The sequence below is a fragment of the Rhincodon typus genome, chromosome 40, assembly GCF_021869965.1.
Source record: "Rhincodon typus isolate 14 chromosome 40, sRhiTyp1.1, whole genome shotgun sequence".
Lineage (NCBI taxonomy): Eukaryota > Metazoa > Chordata > Chondrichthyes > Orectolobiformes > Rhincodontidae > Rhincodon > Rhincodon typus.
The window spans coordinates 4,949,579-4,973,437 of record NC_063371.1 but is presented as its reverse complement, the minus strand read 5'-3'; the positions used below and the strand labels follow the sequence as shown (position 1 = coordinate 4,973,437).

Below are 23,859 nucleotides of genomic sequence, written 5' to 3'. Positions count from 1 at the left end.
TACAGGACATTGGTGAGGCCTCTTCTGGAATACTGAGTCCGGTTCTGGTCGCCCTGTTATAGGATGAATATTATTAAGCTGGAGAGGGTTCAGAAGAGATTTATCAGGATGTTGCCGGGTACGGAAGGTTTGAATTGTAATGAAAGTCTGGGACTTTTTTCACTGGAGAGTGGGAGGTTGAGAGGTGACCTTATGGAAATTTATAAAATAGTGAGGGGTACAGATAGAGTTAATGGTAATTGTCTTTTTCCTATGGTGGGGGATTTCAAGACTAGGGGACACATTTTTAAGATGAGAGGAGAGAGATTTAAAAAAGACATGAGGGACAATTCTTTTACACAGAGGCTGGTTCGTGTGTGGAATGAACTTTGAAAGAAAGTGGTGGATGTGGCTACAATTACAACATTTAAAAGACATTTGGGTATGTACATGAATAGGAAAGGTTGGAGAGATTTGGGCCAGGAGCAGACACGTGGGACTAATTTAGTTAGGGATTATGTTCGGCATGGACTGGTTGGACCGAAGGGTCTGCTTCCATGCTGTATGACTCTGACTCTGATATGGCTCTGGCACATTTATTGGCTGAAGGTCAGTCAAGTTTCAGATGTAGAGCCATCTGCAGTGATGACATGCAAAACCATCCTGCCTCATCGTTACCAACATCCACAACCATTGCACGTTGGGGTTCATCCAGCCAGTATAAGGATCTCTTGCAGCAACAACCCTGCTCCAGGTCACTAAACTTCCTCCAGTAAGTAGTAACAACAGTACCGTACAGCTGTACAACATCAATTCATTTCCATAGTGAGGTGTGTTTCTTTTCCTTCTGTGTTTGAGCTCAACGTTGCATTTGCATGTTGTGTCTTCACATTTTATTGAAAAACAACTTTTATCGCTGCAAGATTAAATGTTTCTTTAGACTGGAGTTCTACAAAGTCAGGTAGTCAGTATTTGCTTGTGACTTCTGTAAAATTATGGCATTTTTGTTCCAACATGTTATACCCAGTGGAAAGTAAGTCTGGCTGAATTTTGAGATCACATCTGTGAAGTAAACATTGTACATATGTGAGGTAAGTATTAGATGGTGCTTTTGCTTACCTATGTGGGAAGATAGCCAGAACCATTTTTACCTCCCACTTTAATGCTGTGTACATTTGTTTCCTCTTCAGCTGTGTTGAATTGAATGGTTTAAAATGAATATCTCCTTTTCTTCAAATGTCAAACAGAGGATTAAACAACTCTTAACATTTTTGTTCACGACATATGCAATTCATTATTATCAAATTACCCAAAAAACCAGTTGCTCTGAAAAAAAATGTGGATCCACTTAATATGGACAACACTTGATGGAGCAAATGCTTCCATGTGCATACAGGCTGGCATTCTGAGGTAAAGGTCTAGTTGTGAAATTACATGATTTCAGGAATGAATTTTGCTTAACTCTTTTTCAGGTTGACCAAACATTTCTGTAACTTCCTTCCACTGTCATGTGACTAAAAAGCAAGGTTGTAATTTGCGTTTAAATCTCTCAAAAATGGTGTTTTATATACAAACCAGCTTTCTCCCATTCTGTTTCCAACCAAGCTGAGGTGTGACTCCAGATACCAATCAAGTAGCCACTCTTGGATTTAAAGGGCTTTTTGGCTATGTGAGGAATCACCTCAGCTGAATTATGCAGGGCAATGGCAGAACTTGGGTGGGTTTTGCCCTGATATGTCAACACAGGAGAGAGATCAAATTTTGGTCCTCCCTCATCTGAAAAGGATAGTTAATTTGCTACAATGGTTCAGTGCTCCTTCCCTTCCAACAGTGTAGTCATTACAGGCCTAAAGGGCAAATAATCTCCTCTAACAGATCCTAGTTCTACATGACAACAACCTGATTGGAGATTAACCCAGAGCAACACAAAGTGGTCATGCCTAACTTCTTGGCCTTCTGCTCATAGTTCTTGATTTAAAGGTCACTTGGCTGAAATTCCAGTGTAGTTATCCTTCTGTGCTACTGTTCTCGCAGATAGATCAATATTACAAAGATCAGATTTCAAAATATAAAGGCAAAGTTCAAACTTTGAACCAATTTATTTTCAAAAAGCAGGTCTAATTACAAGGAACTACAAAGGAAGCAGCTCTTTAATCTGAGCAATTATCCAAACTGTTTGAAATAAGTGAAATAAAGTCAAGTGAAAGCAATACTTCTCCAGATACTTTGCCACGGCAGAATGCTATATTCACAGTGCACGTAGATCAAAAACAGGACACATGTACATCTTTAAGCTGTGTGTCTATAGTCATAATTTTCAGAACTTTAAGTAAATGAGTTGATAACAAATTGAAACAGATGAAAATAAATCAGTTTGATACAGAAACACCGTCGTACCATTGCTTTACTGAGCGCAGGTAAATCTGTAACAGAAATCATAAACGATTATAAATGCACAGAAGACTAAACACAGGAAATGAAAAAGCTGCTGATATTTGAGTGTAATTTACAAACTATTTGTTCCAGTATAAAAACACCAACAGCAATGAAGCTCTACTTAAAAAAGCTTGTAACTGAAAACCTTCCTAACTTATGTCCTCAAATCTACAAAGAACAAAACTTAGTTCTCACTGAACCTTTTCCTAATTTGTCCATTACACAAGGTTCGTTTTTTCCAAATTACTTGTTAATTCTAGGTGAACATTCGAGCTGTTCAAAGCTGTCAGTCTGTAAAGCTGCAGTGCCAGAAGGAGATGGGAGTCTTTGGAAATAGTTTAAGTTCGATACCACATTATGCTTGATGAGTCTTTTAAGAAGTTTTTATCTTGCAATTATACTGAGGGAGAAAGTGATGGTCAGATGTTAATTGTAATCTGCAACAGTGAGCATTTACAGGTCAGCAGTTTGGGCAAAAGCCAAGTGGTTTTTTTGGCAAATTTGTATGTACCCACAATCTTTAAGCAGACCTGAAATTTCCAGGATAACCAATTACACATATAATCTGACCAAGTGCTCACTGAATACAGTACTCATTTTTTGTCCCTCATGTGGTTCTTCAAAGATCATTTGAAAATCAGAGATGGGGATCATAAAGGCTAAAGAGTTTCTGTGAGACTCCAGATTTTAAATTTAAATTCTGTTCACTCACACTTTTGAAGGGCCTTAGTAGTGACTTCCTTTTTAAAGGCAAAGGCAAAGTCACCACAGTCTCAGAGGATTATAGAGAGAGACAACGGGTGGTGCTTCCCTTTCTATCTGTCTGAACATTGTTGGATGCTATTTAATTAGCAGAAAAAACATAGATTTTATCCAAATACCTCCCTTGAAAATTTCTTTCCCTTTGTCTGGCTTAATAGTCTATGCTATTATATTGATAAACAGAAATAAGTAAAAAATGATTTTCATTACACACAGGATCTAAATAAAAGGGGAAAATCATAGTTCAAAAGGGACATCCTATTTTATGGAAAAAAAATCAGTAATTTTTTTATTAAAAATGCATGTGCAAGTTCAACCGCTGTTGATTGATTAAAGACAAGGCAGAACATCATTTGAAGACACCCTGGAATGTGGGACAGACATGAGTCTTCATTTTCTTCACAGCTTTTTTGATTTCCTTGCTCTTTTTGTCCCACCTATGAATAACTGTCAGGAGGTTCTGTTTGTTCACCTTACGACCCATAATGAGGAAGTTACTGTTGAGATTGTCTAGCTGGTGGCAAGGGCAGTCTGCCCCATTCTTAATGTACAAGGTCAGCTTCTTCAGGTCCTTTTTCTTGAGTGGTCCCAATTTCAGAGGCTTTTTCTTTTTCTGTGGTATGATTTTCCGATCTCCATTCTCCTTCTTGACTTCTTTGATCTTCATTTTGAGAGCTTGAATAAAACAGCACAGTTATTAATTAAAGGCACCAATAACTGAAACCTTTTATGAATAATGGACAACAATTTTCCTCATTTCTCTCCCTCCCATAGCCCAAAACTGTACAAGAGTTTGTTCTGGGCTATGTTTTGTGGATTAACTCCTGACAACATACACGTTGAACAATTGCAATCCTGCAAATGTGGATGTGGTTTCGCCAGAAGAAACCCTAAAGTATTAAATCAGCTTTCTTTCTCACACATTCTCTATGCCATGTTCTCTAACTCTGCCTCATACATCTTGGAGAACGCAAACATGTCAATTTTATCAGATATTATTTCCCATCCCTTTTCATCTGGACAGAGTGAATACACAATTGATTTCAGTTTGAAAGTAAAATATAAGACAGCTCACTATGGTTGAACTTGCTTGGGTTTCAAGTGAACTGAAACTGAAGTTTGTCCATGGGTTCCTAAGCTTCAAAAATAGATGTCATACCTCAGGTATCCAAAGAAACTGGTAAATAGAAACAAACTTCTGGAAATACTCAGCATGTCAGACAGCATTTGTGGAGGCAGATGTACTTGATGCTTCTGGTTGAAGTCCCCTCAACAAATGCTCCCCAGCATGTTGAGTATTTTCACTATTTCCTTGCTTTTATTTCACTTCTCCAACGTCTTGAAGTATTTTTACTTCTGACAGTTTGGTTCTGTTGCATTCCAAGGTGGAGAAGAAGATAAAAAGCCAAAGCATGAGATTGTGTCTTGTGAATCTGAGCTTGTGCACAATTCTGCCATGTACACTCTTGTCATTTGTTTTGTGGAACATGAAGTATCATTTGTATTTTCTTTCAAAGGTATTCAGAACTTCGTTTTCCAATGTGTCATATCTTTCATATGCCACTTTACTATCACCAGGCACCAGTTTTATTAAAATAAAAATCTGACTGTCATTGTCAAACAGCAACTGGCAAAGAAACAGAAATCTTTCAATTCCACAACATGAGGAGGTTCCAAATTGCTTTACAACCCAAGTCCAATAAAATGTTGGAGTCAATTAAACAAGTATAAGGTTCAGCCATTACCAAGGATTGAATTAGTGTTCTCTTGTTGGTGCTGCTGGTTGAGAAGGCCATATGAGCCATGACCCCAGTTGACTTCTCAATCAGCAAAAAGACACAATTTTGCTGGAAGACACCAAATCATCAGCAGGAGGACATAGTGCAACAAATTCATCACAGCGAATTGGCATTTTAAAAATTACTTTTGGCAGATATTATTTCCTCAGTGGAATGCCCAGCAGTTGATAGATCTGTAGGGAATGAATAATGACTTGGAGCACTACTGAGACCAAAATATTGGGGAGATTAATTAACATGGGCGAAATAGTCATTGACTTAAAAGACTTCGGAATTATTCTAATTTCACTAAAGTTTATGTCATTGCCAGGACTCTGAATTTACAGCTACATCTTCTCTCAAAATATAGAATAAAAATGGATCCAAAAAATTCCCTTTCAATAAGAATATTGATCGAAAATATAATAATCAATATTTATACATACTGAACTTTTTCATAAGGTTGATTGATATGACTCTAAATTCCAGCAGCTGATAGGTTATGTTTGAATTTTGAAAACGCACTTTCAAGGATTTTTTTTATTCACATTTCTTTCATGCACTGATCAATTGAAAAAATATCATTTGGTGTGAAATGCTTATGAAGTTAATACAAATGAAGGCAGTCCAGACCAAGAAATGATATTTTTCTCATGTTCTAAGTATTGAAGGCAAGGTTGGCATTTCATTTCCCATCTCTTGCTGTTCTGTGGGTTTCTTAAACTTCTTATAAAAATAGACACAATACAGTAGTGTGGTTGGTCTTGTGCTTGGTTAGCTCCCCAACTCCTGAAATTGTGACCCATTAGCTCCTTCACATTTATTCATGTGGTTGCAAAAAGTCATTTCAAAATGTGTCATTCATGCATTTAGTTGTCTGCAGGTTCAGTTTTGACGTAATTTCTTCCAAAACTGCTCCTGTCTTACTGGCAAATCCATCATCCATGAACAGCTGTATTTGCTCAGCACCAAAGTTTCAAATGTTATCTTTATATTTTCTCAATACCATTTATGAAAGCAAAAGAAAATTTTCATCAAGCAGTGAAACAATTGCGTTCATGGATTACTTATCATTGATCATGCTGTCTTCATTTCAAAATAAGCCAATACATTGATGCTTTGGATTTATAGTTCGGCTATCTTCATTATTAAAAAAAAAAGCTGTCATCTTCCTCGCACAAATAGACGTAGAGAACTTCATTGTATGAATTGCTCACAGCCACATCCGAGGCCCAGTTACCTTCAGTGGCTTCATTAATGAACTTGGATAACCTTACATTGAGCAAATTCACGGAAGTAATAAGGATGTCACACAAGTGCCAGACAATAAGCATTTCCCATAAGTTAAAGGCCTGGAATGTTGAAACAAACACAAGAAAACACTGGAAAAATGCAAACTCTGTATTTTGCTTTCATTGCAATCAACTTTTGCCTTCTGAAAGGCAGGTAGGTAAGAGCAATAAATATTGGCGTTGCCACTGACACCTATGTCCCAAGAATGAGTAAAAAGACATGCTGAGTTCAAGCTGAATACCTTAGATCAGGATGGAGTCTGCAGCCAACCATCCTTATTTGACTTATTTTTGATGTTTGTTCCAATTATTCTGAACTCAGTTGATGCCACAATCTAAGAATATAGGAACAGGAGTAGGTCATTCAGGCCCTCGAGCCTGTGTCGCTATTGAATGAGATCACGGCTGATCTGTGGCCTACCTCCATAAACCTGCCTTGGGCCATATCCCTTTTTAGCTTTGCTGAACAAAAATGTATCTACCTCATATTTAAAATTATCAACTGATCCAGCATCCACTGCTATCTGTGAAAGAGAATTCCAAATGTCTATCATCCTTTATGTGCAAAAGTGCTTCCTAACATCTCTCCTCATCAGTCTGCTCCTAATTCTCAGTTTATACCCCCTAGTTTCAGAATCCCCAACCAGTTAAAATAGTTTATCTTTACCAAGCCTGCGTTTTGTATTGGATCTTGTTGCAAGTTTTGCTGTGATCTCCAGAAGTGTCAAATTTCTCTTGGAATATTGGCTACTATTCAGGTTTTAATGTACAAATGTTTTGCTTGACTCTTTAACAGTCTGAAAGGCTGACTTGTAGAAATATTAACATGTTGTCAGAATTGCATGTCATTGTTTATGTTTGCCATGATTGGATGATTTCACAACTACTTTATTGACTGACTTTGTTGGACATGTTAAGGTTGTGGATTCTCCCTAGTAGTTTGCATGAAGGCTTTTCAACTGCAAATAAGTGAACCCCTGGAGGATTTGTTGTATGACTTGCACTCATAATTCAGCCATAGTTGGCTGATACATCCAATCTTGTGATGCACTGCCTTTCTTTGCCAGTTGTAAAGCAAAAAGACTCATTACCCAAATGAATGATGTTTGATTGTCAGCCAAACAGCATTGGCCCCCATTTTCAATGTTTTTACATTTACTATTGAGAAATGTACAAGGAAAATGATTTTAAAATGTCATTTTTAATATCCCTGTGCTTTTTGTCCTGGTGATTGAACTCCAATTCCTGGCAGCCTCCAGATAAGTCATATAGGGTTGGCAACCATAATTACAAGGTAGATGCCTAATGTGCCATGGTTGTGACCGTACTGAAAGTGAAGACTGAAGTCAGATATGGAGTTGGCGGAAGTGTTGTAAAGAGTCTCTGTGCCTTCATGACATACAGAGCAATTGTCCAGCATTATGCAGTTCTGATTTTCAACACCATGTGTGCTTATTGATGTAAAAGGATTGGAATCAACCTGATCCTTCCCATAACTGAATTACTTATGTATTGGAGAGTAGAATGCACTTTAGATCCAGATTAAAACAAAGCAAAGGTCATCATTAGACAGGGCTAACAAATAACAAATTAAATTTGGTTTCCATCAGTGAAGTATGGCGATAAAATATCAACAAAGATTGCCAATGTTTAGCGTTCTTGAAATTGGGACAACCTATGGGTATCATGTGATGAGTTGCTGAAATATTTTCAGTTTGTAACAACAATATATATGTTTTTCATGCCTTCCATATTGTAGGACACTTCACAGGACAGTTATTAAACAAGATTTCACACAGAGCCAAATGAGGAGGTATTAGGACAAATGACCAAAAGCTTGGTCGAAAAGTTATCTTCCAACAAGTATCTTACAATATGAGAGAGAAGTGGAGTGGCAAAGAGATTTTGGGAGGAGTTGTCATAGCTTCAGTTAGAGATTGCCAAGGGCATCATCACCAATGGCTGGATGAATCATCAACAGAACCTCTACTTTTTTTGCCAGGCACCCTACTCTCCAGCTCGAAATGCTTTCTTGGTAATGCAATCCATTGAAGTATACCAAGATCACAATGGGTCGATAATTGCTGTAGTTTTCGTGAAATGAAAATGTGTAAACTAAGGTGCTGTCTGTATGTTTCTGTGATTGTGGAACAGTTGCCAAATGTTCTCTCAAAAGAACAGGAAGTTTGGTTCGTATCCCGACAACATTTCTCCATCAACTAGCACCATCTCAAAAAGATGAAAGCTTTGTTGATCTGTTTTCCTTTCTATGAGACCAGATTGTGTGCTAACTGGCCCCATTTGCCCATGAACCAATAGCCACTGCACCATATAAATTTATGGTTATGATCTGCTCTTTCAGATGTTTTAAGGTGCCAGAAAAATGACAGTTAGCTCTTTCTTAATTGGCACTGTTGTTTTTGTTCATTTTGGTCTACTCTCTCCTCACCGACCCACTACAGTTTCAGTGCAGACATTATATTCCAGTGGCTATCAATTATCAGAGCAGACTAATTAAATGGTGCCATTACCACAGCATATTTTGCAAAAATGTGCTCCCACCAGGGAAATTTGCTCACTGGGAGTTCAAAACTGGATTAATTTTAATGTATAGAAAATCACAGAGTGGGTTTCTTGTGGATGCTTTTGCAGTATAGACTTTATGCTTAGAGAACCAGGGCTCCCCAATTGAAGCATAATTTTCTAAAACCAGCCTTTCAGCCTTCAACCTTATAAAGAATTAACGTCTCTTACACTCAATAAGTCCTTTTGGGAATTGAGATATTAATTTCCCAGTATTGTTGTCATTTGAGGTACTACAATCATACTAGTGAAGATATTTTTGAGCCTTAGCCCTGAAAGTAGCAGTTACTAGTTTGACCTTCAGTTGAAGTACATATCGATTTTGGGGGACCCTGCAACTAAAGGATTTGGAGAAGGTGCAAGAGAAATATTACTCGATTTGTACCAGGGATACAGACTTCAAGTGACCTGGCAAAGCTAAAGACTAGGAATATTTTCCTTCTAGCAGAGAAGATTAAGGAATGATTAATGGGCATTTTCAAAATCATGAAAGTGTTAGGGACCTGCAAAAGAGGATGCCTTTGATGCCACACTGGCAGAAATGTCGATGATCAAAGAAACTAGATATAAATTTATTGGCAGAAAAGCGAGATGTGAAATGAGGTGACATACATTTCCTGAGCAACTTGTGTTAAATGGGAATGCACCACATGCAAGGACAAAGAAGAAAAGGATGACCCAAGATGAAGTGGCATCTGACAGTAGAGATCTCTTTGCTGGTTAGCAGATGCTGGAGAAACAACAGAGAATGGTGTATTTTGTCCACCTCATGCATCTGTAGACACTGGAGATACTATGTCTGAGAAGTTCACCATTATGTTTATGGTATGGCATCTGCCCTGCCCAGTATATCGATTTCATTGTTGAAGGAGCCTCGACTTTCACAGCTCAATCACTGTTGTCATCTACATAGGCAACATTAAATGACAGTCAGGCAATGTGAATCTCTTGCTCTAAATTGGAACATTGTAAGTTCAAATTCTCCCCCAGACACTTAAGCATAGAGTCCATGCTGAGACTTAGTACAGTCCTGAAAGCATGCAGCACTATTGGACATGCAGTTTTTTAAAAAAATTATCAAATTAGCAGGTTATTCAATTAAATAGTTTCTGCAAGCTTTGCAAAGCAGCTGTCATCTTATCTACTTAACAACAGCAATGAATACACATTCACGGCACTACTCTGAGTGTGAATCATTTTGGTCCAACTACTGTCAAGAAAGGCACTTTATCAATCCTGTGTATATTTGACTAATTGTACATTGTAATTGCAAGCTATTTAGGCTAAAATTGCTTTTTAACAAGTGACTAGCTCCTGGATCCACCACTTCTGTAGACAATCACTTTGTTGGTACTTATACATCACATTTAACAGACTCCATGCAGAAGAATAAAAAGGGAATTATTTGTAATTACTGTGAATGCTCATTCACGTTAAACACTTGCTCTTCTGTCTACTTCTGTGGATTTTGCATGCAATTTAATTGTGAAGCAGTTAATACTTGTGGTGTCTTTGGAGACAACTGACTTGGAAGAGTTAGTGAGCACAGAAACTCAAAGGACTGAATTAATCTCAAAAGAACTGTAATCGTTGAGCAGATTATGCTTCGGCTTCATTGTGGCCTCGATGGTGCCTTGCAAAGTAGACTCCTTTCAGCTAACAAGGCACCACCAAGCATTTGCTATTGAAAGACAAAAAAGTTTTCAAATTGACAGAATGGAGAATTAAAACAAAGTATAGACTGCTGAGAAAAAAATGATCATGTTTCCGTTTAGTTCTTAGTACACAGGCTGTAATCACCTCTCATGCTGTGGCTTCATTTGAAAATGTCTTATGGGTGCTTTTTGTTTATGTACTTGGGATGAGCATGAGTGCACGCAGAAAATCACTATGCTTCCTGGAGTATTCCAGTGTTCCACTGTCCCATGTTTGCCCACAGAAATTTAACAAATCAAGAAATGCGCATGTTGATTGATCATATATTTGAAAACATGTCTTTGATCTGTAAGTAATGGGGTGTATTTATAACACAGCACCATGTATATTCTTGTTAGAATCAATCGCTGCTGTCTGCTTCACACTAACCGTGCAAAATTGTTATGTGATCAACACTTTAGAGAAATGGCAAGACAGGACAGTCAAATAGCTGCCTGCCAGAATGTGAGTTGCTCATTCTGCAGTGTCTTGGCTTCACCTCCTCATCATGCACCTTTGATCCCAAACATTTCACCACCCTGTGATCACGACCGTGGCCTCTTGCTCCCTGCTGTTATTTCACTTCCCATCCTGACTCAAAAGCAAGCTCCATCCGTGGGAAATATATTGATGTTCATTATAGTTTCTGTACTATGGACAATTTTTTTCTCACCACTCAGGTCAACATTGGATCACCCTAACCCTTGTGGATTGCCCACAAGTTCATTGAGTTTGTAAACTCAAGTGTTTTCAAGAACAATTTTAGCTTCAGTACCTAACTTTGGAAATTATGCAGCATATTATTGAAATAGAACACATCTGGAGTCCTGAATGGTATCCTTAGCGAGGAAGGATAATATGGCATTAGAAATAGTTTAGAAAAGATACACTCACCCCATTATTGGGATGGGGTTATCTTCTGAGGAAAGATTGGATTGGTTGAGCCTGTATCCATTGGAGTTCATAAGAATGGGAGGTGATGTTATTGAAGCATATAAGATCCTAAGGGGAGTTAATAGGTTGGTTGTCAAGAGAATGTGACCCCATGTGAAAGAGCCTGGGAACACATTACAATTGAAGAGTCTTCCAGTTAAGATGGAGATGAAGAGATCTTTCTTCTATTGGAGGGTACTTTGTCTGAAAAATTGGCTTCTGCAGACAGCAGCAGAGATACGGCCAATGAATATTTTTTAGCCTGAGGTAGATAGATTTTTGACTGACAAGGGTGTCAAAGGCTTAGGGGGTAGCCAGGAAAGTGGAGCTCAGTGCACAATCAGATCAACCTTATCAAATGGTAGAGCAGGCTCAAGTGGCCGAATGGTTGCTCCTAGTCCTAATTTATATGTACATAAATAAACACAAGTTTTGATGTTTGATTGATTGCAACTTACGAATACATTTTGGCTGTAATTCAAGAGTATGTTCAGTCAAACCATATGTGATGCAAAATTGCAAGAGTGCAAAGGCAATCAGATCACACTTTCATCAACTAATGGCATGTTAGAAACCTTGATTCATTTTCAAAGATACACATTTTTTAATGCTGAAGCATTTTCTTAATAGTTGTTCCAGATATATGTTTTAAATGGGAGGTGATGGCCTAGTGGTATTATCGCTGGACTATTAATCCAGAGATCCAGATAATGTTCTGGGGATCTGGGTTCGAATCCTGCCACAGCAGATGGTGGAATTTGAATTCCATAAGTATCTGTAATTGAGAATCTAATGATGACCATGAATCAATTGTCAGGAAAAAACCCATCTGGTTCACTAATGTCCTTTAGGGAAGGAAACTGTCATCTTTACCTGGTCTGGCCTACATGTGACTCCAGACCCACAGCAATGTGGTTGACTCTTAACTGCCCTCTAGGCAATTAGGGATGGGCAATAAATGCTGCCAAGCTAGTGATGCCCTCATCCCGTGAATGAATAAAGAAAAAAAAATGCAAGACTTTTGAAATTTGACTGGCAACTTCATGGAATGTGAACTTTACAGCACTTCAAATTCATTCTGAACCTTCAGTTGGATAACTTTTCTGTGTATTCTGTTGTGTTGGTGGAAGGAGCAGAAAACATTTATGATGTTTTTCAGTTGTGGAAGACAAGTGTAATAAATACAGTATTGGAAAAATACAGCTGACTGGGAATGTATCTCAACACCAGTACATATTCAACTTGATACTAAACGTGGGTTTCAAGCTCAAGGAGTCACTTGAACCCCAATAATCATAATGGGATGTCAAAAATATGCATGTCAATCCTTTGGTCTCAAATTACTCATAAACTATACTTCTTCCAATTCTCTGAATTGTACATATTCTGACAAGTTTGTGGACTTTATACTGACATTGCTGATATTTAACAAATATATAAAGAAAAGATCATCAAGCCCTATCCCACTTCTGTCATCTCTGCATCTCACTGTGATATTCATGTGTGTAGGTCTGGATATCGGAGTCAACTCTTTGCATCAACAGATCAGTTAATTTGCAAAAAGATACCACAATTCTGAAACCAAGGACTTCAACTGATCTGCAAAGAAATAGTCCACATCAGCAACAACTTTCATTTGGCTCATGCTTTTAATGAAATGGACTGCCCCTAGGGCGCAGACATCATTTGATAAAAACTGACAGCATGCCAATGAATAGTTGACCAAATGCTTGATCAAAACAAACAGGATTTATGGAGGGTCTAAATGAAGGAAAAAAGAGGTGGAGAAGGGTAGGAATTAGAGGCCATTACATTTTGTTTCCAAACTGTAACATCAACATCTGTTTTAATGCACACTTGATATCACCTCTGCTCATGCAAACATGTAGATTTTGTGGAAACATTTGCAAGGCAGAAAGCAAAAACTTCTAGACCCTCTGTCTGCAACCACTTATATTTCTTGTCCTTTGGCTTCTTTATTTTATAATAAAACACAGCTGTGCACCTCATTGCAAATTGTCCAAGTTGCTTGAAAGGTATCAGCTGTGGAGGAAGCGTTTGTGTTTAAATCATGACTTCGATAAATGCGTGGAAAAACAAACAGAAAGGAATTATTAGCAGGGCATCTTCATGAAAAATAGTTGGCAAAAGTTTTTTTTATGAGCAGCATACTTGCCTTACTTTAAGATTTGTCAGGTGAACTTGTGCTGTTAACCACAAATTATAACTCTCTCACAACCACAAAGAAAAAGTATTTTGCTGTATAGTTTGAAATCCATGTCTATGTGATGTAAATTAGCTGTAATCTCTTCTGTCCCAGTATTGCTTAAATTATTACTGATTGTAAACAGTACCATTTTCTGTTGTTTGCTGTTTTTGAATGAAATAAATTATCTCTGGTTTTAATCTTTTCACCTGGTTGTGCTCTTTCAGAGCAACTTGGAAGCTCAAGCTTCTGAGTAAAATAATAGCTATTATTATAATTTTGACTTTTTAGAATTTTAGCAATACATCAAGCCATGTTATAAGGATTGAAGTGATTAGCATTGTGGATTTTCCTCAAGTGCATTAATCAAACCACGGAGAATGGGGAGCAAATCTCTGTCAAGTACACGAATCTGACTCTGAAGCAAATCTAAACCAGCCTACCACAGAAGTCATATGGGGAGAAACGTCACAGTTTCTCAATCACATTGGCATGCAAGCACTAGTACTACACCAAATGCTGCATTGCAGATCATTTTTTGTTATCAGAATGAATTGGCTTATATGTTAATTTAAGGTGTACAAGCTTTTGCTGCTCATTCCCCTAATTCTTTTCCTTCCCCAACTTCCTTCCCTTCAAGCACATACTCTTAAAGCCTGCAAGAACTTGCTCTAGTGATCTTACTATGATGTGGTACCAGAGTTAGCAAATGTTGACGAGCTGTTGTTGGAGCCAGATGAAACTTATTCCATCATCAGACAATTTCCAGCAGACACCCCTACGTAGCAATCTGGAGATGGAACGAACCCTGTCTGATATTTTCTCTTTCTAATCCAAAAGCACATTCATGGTGCCAGTGGTATGGATCAAATAAAGATGGTGCATTAAAGATGAATTCTTCCTGGTGTATTTCTTGATATCTACACGAACTAAAAATCTTTTTCCATGCTATGGCATGCAGGAAAAGAGATGTGGGAGTGCTTTTAGGTTAGCGACTGAGTTGTAAGCTGGACCTGCTGACAAAAGTATTATCCCCAAGTTCTGAGATTGCTATTGGAAATTTTATCTGTTTTAAACTACTGAAGAGTTGACATAAAACTGATGCTTGGCAGTGACAAATTCCAAACCTTTGGTCCCAAAAACGGCAGTAAAATTGTATTTCAGAAATCTTTTTATTCTGAGCTGTCAATATACAATAAAATGGTTAACAAGAAGCTGGAGTGCAAAAATGCACTTTCTAATCTGTTCAGTAAAATAGAATTTCTTGTAGTGCAATGATTTAACAGATAGGATAGAACAAATTGAGCTCATTGCAAACTGGACCTGTGTGAAAACAAAACAGAACTTCCCTCCTTCCTATTTTATGACATGAAGCCAAATGGAAATACTTGGAAGTATTAATGTGAACACAAATATCGGACTTCATTCTGTGGCAGTGCTTCAGTTGGCAAACTTGAGAGCTACACAACATTCACAGCACAGAAACAGGCCATTTGCTACATGACAATTTTGTTTAGTGTTGCACAAGAGACTTGTCCCAATATTAATTCGTCTCACCCTACCAGCAAATCCTTCTATTTCTTTCTCCCCATGAACTTATCTGGCATCCTTTATTTTAACCTCTCCACATGGTTATGAATTTCATATTCTCACCATTTCAAGTAAAGATGTTAAATTCAAACTTGTACATGTCTGAAAGCACAATATCTGGATGACTGGTGATTGTTTTCCTATTACAGTCTGAAAGGTCATCTGAATCAATAGTATGTTGATCAACAGAATCAACAGAACCCATTTGTTCCTCAACATAATTGTGCTTGGATATACAGAAGGACTTTTCTTACAAATCTTGATGATTATATATTTTATTTCCTCCTCTATCTGAAAGTGAACGCAGTTGCAGTCAAGACAGGAGACTAATCCTCTCTCAGATTAATGATCTAAAAATGTTGATGTTTCGTAAATGTATTTTAGATATTCAGCTTGCTCACAAATTTACCTCATTAAATTGGACTGCTCTTAGAGCTGCTTGGATACTGACCATTTGAAAAGTACAGTTCTCCTCCTGTAATCCTTATATAGGTGGGTGGCCCAGGAAGTTTTGCCAGAATTAGTTATTGAGTAGGATTTTACTACATGGAACACACACACAATTTATTTCAATTTTTATGTGAATAGCAGAACATTATTACTGTGCTACACACATTTAGTAACCTGGAACACTGCTTTGCACTTTTTGTGCCTGATATTTAGACTTTTTTTTGCCTCCAAATACTTCCTTGGGCAGTAATGAGATAGGTAAATTAAGATTAGCCAAAGAAGATGTTCTACAACTTTAGCTAAGAGGGAAATATCTCATCATAACCAAGAAGGTCACACCAGATCCACACCAGGGAGGTTCAATGTTGTGTTGTGCTAAGGGAGTGCTGTATTGAGTCTTGTCTCCAATAACCATAATTTTAAAACAAGCCCAGACCCATATGATGGTAGATAAACATGATAGCACTATTTGAAGAGGAACAGGAAGAATCCTTCTGGTGTCCTGTCTAATTTGCTTCAACCAAATGAGTGGAATCAGAAATTGGTCATTCATCTCACTTGGCTTTTCTGCAACAATATTGATTATTGCATTGACGTGTGCTGTAGCAATGGCTTAACATCTAACAGTGCTTTTGGATTTCCCAATGATGTGGAAGTTACCACATAAATGCAAGCTTTTGTTTTCATTCATTGTCTTCAAACTCTATTATTTTATAAAACCCTCTCTTTACTAAATGTGATTTGCTTTCAATACTATAACAAGGTTTTTTTCTTACAAGTCTTGATTATAATCTATGTCATATTTATGTAAATGAATGTATTTAATGAATGTTCTAGCTGGGACACTATCTCTTAAAAACTTACCTTCTTCAAATATATTATTTTCATCAATACCTACTCTAATTTCATCAAAGGTTGAAAGTAGTTTTCTAAATTTCAATTACAAAGAAGTAAAAGTGGAGATTGCACATCAAGCAATATGAACTTGCTCCAGCAGCAAATGGAAATACAATCATGGACTGTTTCATAAACTTTTAACAATAACAGACTGCTGCAATTTGTCAGACACCACCCTCAAATTTTAGTTTCATAGAATCATTACAGTGAAGAAAGGGGCCATTTAGCTCATCAAGTATGCACAGAACCCCCAAACAGCATCCCACCCAGACTCAACCCTATCCCCATAACCCTATACTTACAATGGCCATTCCACCTAACCTGTGCAAGGAAAGCAGAACACCCATCAGAAATCCATGTAGACATGGGGAAAATGTACAAAATCCTCACAGACAGCCATGGAATTGAACCTGGGTTTGTGGCACTGCAAGGCAGTAGTGCTAAACACTGAGCCACCATGCCATTTCAGTAGCTAGCGCTTGAGGGTGTGCAAAGTGGGGTCTTTGCAGCGGTGTAGTGGGGTGGTAGCCAGATGGCAACTTTTTTAGAAACCTTTGTCAGTTGTCCTCTTGAATGAAGGACTGAGACTGAGACAACCGCTCACATTAACAAACTTGGATTTCTTCTCCACTGTTGCAAATTGATTGGTCTCCACCAGTCTGATTTCTTGGCAATGGCAGGAATAACGTGTTTCATAGCCATACAAGTCTATCTCATCATATTTATTTGGAGGCAAATAGTATACCCTGATCCTGCCCCAACATTTAATCCTTTTAAGGTACATCTGCAACCCTCTCTTTTCACAAATTCCTGACTGTCTGGAGTAGCGAGCTGAGATCGTAAAATAGCCTCCTCCCAGATCCCATCCTGAGCCGTGAAGATCTGCACAAGAGCAGTTCAGAAGTAGCTGGTCTCTCAAACTTGCTTTCTCTCCAAAAAATGTCGATTCCCCACTCTGTGTCCCTAAACACTGATGCTAAGATTAGGAATACAGCGATGTGACAGATTAAGGAGAGGAGCTGAGACCCTAAATATTCCAACAGTACCATCATCATTTCACCTTATCTCTGAGTTATAGGAATTATAGCTGATGAACAAGTAAGTAACTTAGTGAAAACCATCTTATTGCAGCATATGAAAGTCATAGTTAAGGCATGATTTAATTTTAAAAACATAGACCAGACGGCAGAATTATGCAATTTCTGGAGCCTGTTGTGATAGCATCCAATGAGTCATGACATGCTTATTAACCATGAATTATAATTGCAAAAGTGTGCAATAGGTGTGATGCAATGTTTGGTCAATGTGGCTTTGACTTTGTAACCATGTCAAATTCTCAAACAGAAAACAAATAGCAGGACAGTTCTTCGATTCTTAAGAACCGGATTGCTGTACATCCACAGTGGGCATTCTTTTGGTCAAATTGCATCACTGAATAATTCTCTTTGAGAAATGGGGTGGTTTCTGCAAAGTGGTAGATGATTTGAGTTTAGTGTCTTGTAAACAGTTTCAAATTACATTTTCTGATGAAGGGTCTAGGCCCGAAACATCAGCCTCTCTGCTCCTCTGATGCTGCTTGGCCTGCTGTGTTCATCCAGCCCTGCACCTTGTTGTCTCAAATTACATTTTGTTTTTCCATCTGCATCACGCGCTGCAAAAGTATTTCATGGTGAACTAAGGACTAGATATAAAACAGATTTTAAGGCAAAGAGGGGATATGAGATAGGATTGGCAGAGAAGGTTAGGGATAAACCAAAGAGTTTCTGCAAATACATTAAGAGCAAGAGGGTAACTAGAGAGAGGGTAGGGCCTCTTAAAGATCAAGGAGGTCGTCATCATGTTGAACCCCAGGAGATGGGAGAGATACTAAATGAATATTTCATGTCAGTTTTTACTGTGGAGAAAGAAATAGAGACTACAGAATGCAGAGAAATAAACTTTTTGATGTCTTAAAAACATTTCATATTACAGAAGAGGAAATTTGGGAGGTCTTAGAGAATATAAAGGTGCTTAAATCTCCGGGACCTGATCTAATGTATCCCAGAATGTTGTGGGAAGTGTGGGGGGAAATTACGAGACCCCTTGCAGAAATATGTGCATCATCTACGGGTGCGGTACCTGATGGCTGGAGGTTGGCTGATGTTGTACCTTTATTTAAGAAAGGTTACAAGGAGAAACTGGGGAACTCTCAGCCTGTGAGTCTGACTTCGGTTGTGGGTAAATTATTGGAGTTGATTATAAAAGATTGGATTTACAGACATTTAGACAGGCAAAAATTGATCAGGAATGGTCAGCATGGTTTTGTGTGAAGAAAATCATGTCTCACAAACTTGATTGCGTTTTTTGAGGAAGTTACCAAAATGATTGATGATGGCAGAACAGTAGATGTTGTTTATTTGGATTTTAGTAAGCCTTTGACAAGGTTCCGCATAGTAATAATTAGTGAAGTTAGGTCACATGGGATTCAGGGTGAGCTTGCCAATTGGATACATAATTGGCTTAATGGCAGGAGACAAAGAATAATGGTGGAGAGTGACTTTTCGGACTGGAGGCCTATGACCAGCAGTGTTCCACAGGGATCGGTTCTGGGTCGTCTTTTGTTTATCGTTTATATAAATGATCTGCATAAGAATATAGAAGGCTTTTGGTTAGTAAGTTTGCGGATGACACCAAAATTGATGGCATTGTATACAATGAAGAAGGTTTTCTAAGATTACAAAGGGATCTTGATCAAATAGATCAATGGGCTAAAAAGTAGCAGATGGAGTTCAATCTGGATAAATGCAAGGTATTGCATTTTGGTACAACAAACAAGGGTAAGGCTTCTGCAATCAATGGTAGGCCATGGGTAATGTTGTAGAACAGAGGGACCTAGGGGTAGAGATACATAATTCTTTAAAGCTTGCATCACATATTGACAGGATGGTTAAAAAGGCATTTGGAATGCTTGCTGTCATTGCTCAGTCCTTTGAATACAGGAGTTGGGACATTATGTTGAGGTTGTACAGGACATTGGTGAGGCGTCTTCTGGAATATTGTGTTCAGTTCTGGTTGCCCAGTTATAGGAAGGATACTATCAAGCTGGGAAGGGTTCAGAAGAGATTTACCAGGATGTTGCCAGGTATGGAAGGTTTGAGTTATAAAGAAGGGCTGGATAGGCTGGGACTCTTTTCCGCTGGAGTTATAGGAGGTTGAGATATCACCTGACAGAAGTTTACAAAATAATGAGAGGTATAGACAGAGTTGATAGTAGTTGTCTTTAACCTAAGATGGGGAATTTCAAGACTAGGAGGCAAATTTTTAAGTTGAAAGGAGGGAGATTTTAAAAAAGACATAAGAGACAAATTTTTTGCACAGAGAGTGTTTCGCGTATGGAATGAACTTCCTGAGGAAGTGGTGGATGCAGGTACAATTACAACATTTAGAAGATATTTGGATAAGTACATGAATAGGAAAGGTTTGGAGGGATACGGTCCAGGAGCAGGCAGGTGGGACTAGTTTAGTTTAGGTTTATGTTTGGCATGAACTGGTTGGACCGAAGGGTCTGTTTCCATGCTGTATGACTCTACGACTCTACTAGATATTGGAGAGCAAAAACAATGCACAGGCTTCAAAATGTACAAATAAACACAGCTGTCTAGTTAACAATTCAAATGCACCAGTTTCTAAATTTTATTTCTGCTTCATGTCAGTCAGTATAATCCCCCATGAATTTGTTCTCAGAAACAAACATCTCAGTTTGAGTCCCGCTCTAGGGCTTGATTGTTTAACAGATTAATATCTGTATGTTGAATTAGGCAGCAAAATACTTTCAGGGATTTATAATGAAACTGCAGGTTAGCACAAACACCAGTTTCCACTTTTCCCTTTTGCAGCCTTGCCCTGTCCAGAAGCCAGATGCCGTATTGGAGAACTGGCCTCGAATTTCATTTTAAGAAGTCTACCCATCACCAATTAAGCAAGCCATCCATTCAGCTAATTATCAACTTTGATCCCCAGGGCAGTGTGACAAGAACAAAAAGTCAAGACAACGGTGCTCAAGAGAGGGGACTAAATCAAAATGGGTTTACATAGAATCCCTATAGTATGGAAACAGGCCATTCAGCCCATTCAGCTCTCTGACCCACCAAGACCCACTCCATACTCTATGCCCACATTTCCCAAAGCTAATCCACCTAGCCTGCTCATCCTTGTACACTATGGACAATTTAGCATGGCCAATCCACCTGACCTGCATATTGCTGGACTATGGAAGGATGCTGCAGCACCTGGATGAACCCCACGCAGACATGGGGAGAATGTGCAGACAGCACACAGACCGTTGCTTGAGGGTGGAATCAAACCTGGGTCCCTGGCACTGTGAAGTAGCAGTGCTAAACACTGAGCCACGGTGTGAGGAAATGGTACACCTCAGCTGTCACAGTGCCCAAATAACTTAGCCCTCAACATTTCTAATCAATCCGTTCAGACGTGCTATGAAACATCTCTGGACTTGAAACCTGGCCTTCTGGTCCAGAGGCAGGGACATGAGCACTTGCACCACAACAGCCCTCAAGAAGTCAGCTATTAAATGCAAAGCACATTGAGCATTACTTGCTCTTGATCAACTCCAGACTGTTTTTGTCTGATTCTTAAAGGGACCTACATTTCTAGCACTGACGTTGATGGCCATGGAAGCTGCATTTGTAACATAGCCAAACAGTCTGTAAATTCTTAAGAGGAAGAGCCCCTCAAAAGTTCCCACCCCCAGATAAATGGGAGGGATAGTGATAGGGAGAGCATTGAGCTGTAATACTAGCTGTCAATTCGAAATAAAAATGATGGCTGACTCACATGATCAAACAACATTGTGTTGACCCCACATAACATGGGAAAGCAAAAGGAAGTCTGTGCTGTGCTTGTGTTTAGTCTCTATATTATTTGTGTCAGCTGTCAAATAAAACACTTCAGATTATTCTCCATTGGCAATGTAAACCATATGCATAGAAATAGCATAGTGGGATTAATCTGTATTATTACTGAATGTAAATGTGTTAAATGCAAGCATTAGCTGCCATTTATTTACATGACTCTCCAACACAGTGTTGGAAGCAAAGAAAATGAAATGCAATATCAATTTTATTTTACTCATTGGCAATGTCATTAATGTTGTGAAATATCACCACAGAGCCACATTGCTGCAGAAAGAAGGCAGTGTTATCTTGTCAAATATCAAATTAGTGCCTCAGGTTATCCCATCCTGAATGTACCAGCAGTGATGCAGGACTTTAGTAACAGGGTAGAAGGAGGTTAAGCAGGATCTGTGTCAGTGATGACCCAGTGGTAGCATTCCATCTCTATTCAGAGTCAGAAGGTTGTAATTCATATGCTGCTTGAAAGGCTTCAGCTCAAAGGATCTCTGGAACAGTGATGAGGGAATGCTACATTGTTGACAATGTCATCTTTGCAATAAGACATTACTCCAGAGGTCTTCTGTCTCATCTGTGTGTAAAAGATCCCATGACATGATTTCCAAGGTTAGGTGGACTTTTCCCCACTGTTCTGGTCAATATTTTTCCTTCAACCATGCATAATTAAAACAGATTATTCTTAATGTATGTAAGCATGCTGCTGCGCTTCATACATTATAACAGTGACTGCACTTCAAAAGCGTTCAACTAGCTGTAAAGCAATTTGGGATGTCCTGAGGTCTTAAAAGTTTCTGTATTTTCTTTATAGCTGACAACCCAGTCAAACTTTGAAGTAAAATAATAATAGTTAATCCCACTGAACGCTAATCTATTCAACTCCATAAGTAAATTTATGAGCTTTGGGTGATGAAGTGTTAGTGTGTGTTTGATGTTTGAGCATGAATGACGAGACAACTGAAATCATAACTTCCTCATTAAATTAAGTGGCAGGCAAGGAAATTTCCTGCAAATGAATTCAGCCTTTATGGGCTAATACTCTCGCTGAGCAATTTCAAGGCTGAAGTGTCACTTACACTTGCTGAAAATGAATTGTGAATGAAGTGTAAGTTTTAGCTTGTCCCTGCTTTCAGGCAGGAGAGTCACAATAATGAATGCTTTCTCTTCTGAGAACAAAAATTAGGTGAGAAACTTGATATGTGGAAAATTGGAGCCAAGGAACCACATCCTAGCACCCTTTTTGGAATGAATTGCCTGAGTCTAATGTATTTGAGTCTATGCCTATGCATATGGAACATAAAAATATTGAATTTATAAATTGCTTCGGAAAGGAAAAATAAATTATTTTATAAATTACTAGGATAGAGCACTGCAGCAAAGCTTTTGTGTGACTTTCGCACTGTCAGTCATCATTGAAAGTATTCCTGAATCAGCATGATGATGTTGGAACAGAATTTGTGATCTTAGTCATTTCTAGCTGACAGTGTCAAGTGTTGCACAACCATAAAGTTGGAAAGAGAACTGGAAGATTAACCTTTTTTTTCAATAAGTGAAGGTACCTTTCAGGTGTTATTTTGCAATAGAAATGCCACCAAATCTGCTCCTTGCATGGCCTAACTGGATATCGATGACTCGGTAGTTAAGTATGAGTCAGCTCCACTTCTGCAACCACACTCATTGAGGATTTCATCTCCAAACTATGTTATGATCAGGATAGAGGGGTGGGGGCGATAAACTGATTCCTTTCCTTGTCTCAGTCCCTGCTGGTCACAACAAATGTAGAATTTAAAATGAGGTGAAACTGACAATTATATCTGAGACTGTGTATAGTTCAGGATCAGAATCAAGTCAGCCATGTTCCTTAAGTAACAAATAAATAACTAGTTTATTGCAAACAGAACTTCATGAAGCATAACATGTAAAGATTTTTAGCAACTGTGAAACTGCAATAAGATATAATAATCCCTCTCACAAGATAACACATGCACACAACCTCACAGCCCTGGAAAATTACATAACGTTCTGCACAACATTAAATTCCTTCAACCGAGTAGAGTTAAGTTCAGGAGATAAGAGATCAGATTTCCCAACTGGTCTGCAGCTGGAATTACTTTGCTCTCCAGCTCTTGGCAGCAGGGTTTTCTTGACAGGCTGTAGTTGGTTGAATTCTCTTTTCCAGTAGAAAGTGGTGCTGATTCAAAATTCTCCTTTTGGAGCCATTCTTTTTGGTGATGAGGCCTTCCACTGAGTTTTCAATTCACAAACTAGAGGACAGTTTCAATGATTTGGAGAGAGAGGCAAAAACTGTTGCTCCTGAAGGAAGAGATAACAAGGTGTAGAGCTGGATGAAC

General features: G+C 38.4%; 1 protein-coding gene across 2 annotated transcripts in view; it reads right to left on the bottom strand.

Moving 5' to 3' along the window:
• Positions 1 to 2,048: 2,048 nt before the first annotated feature.
• The window catches only part of LOC109911988 (secreted frizzled-related protein 1), a 105,557-nt gene continuing 83,746 nt past the window's right edge, over positions 2,049 to 23,859 (bottom strand). For both annotated transcript variants that reach the window (XM_020511363.2, XM_020511364.2), the window contains exon 3: positions 2,049 to 3,852. In XM_020511363.2, the coding sequence (XP_020366952.1) occupies positions 3,527 to 3,852 (326 nt within the window). In that variant the 3' untranslated portion in view covers positions 2,049 to 3,526. The remainder of the gene's footprint in view (positions 3,853 to 23,859) is intronic.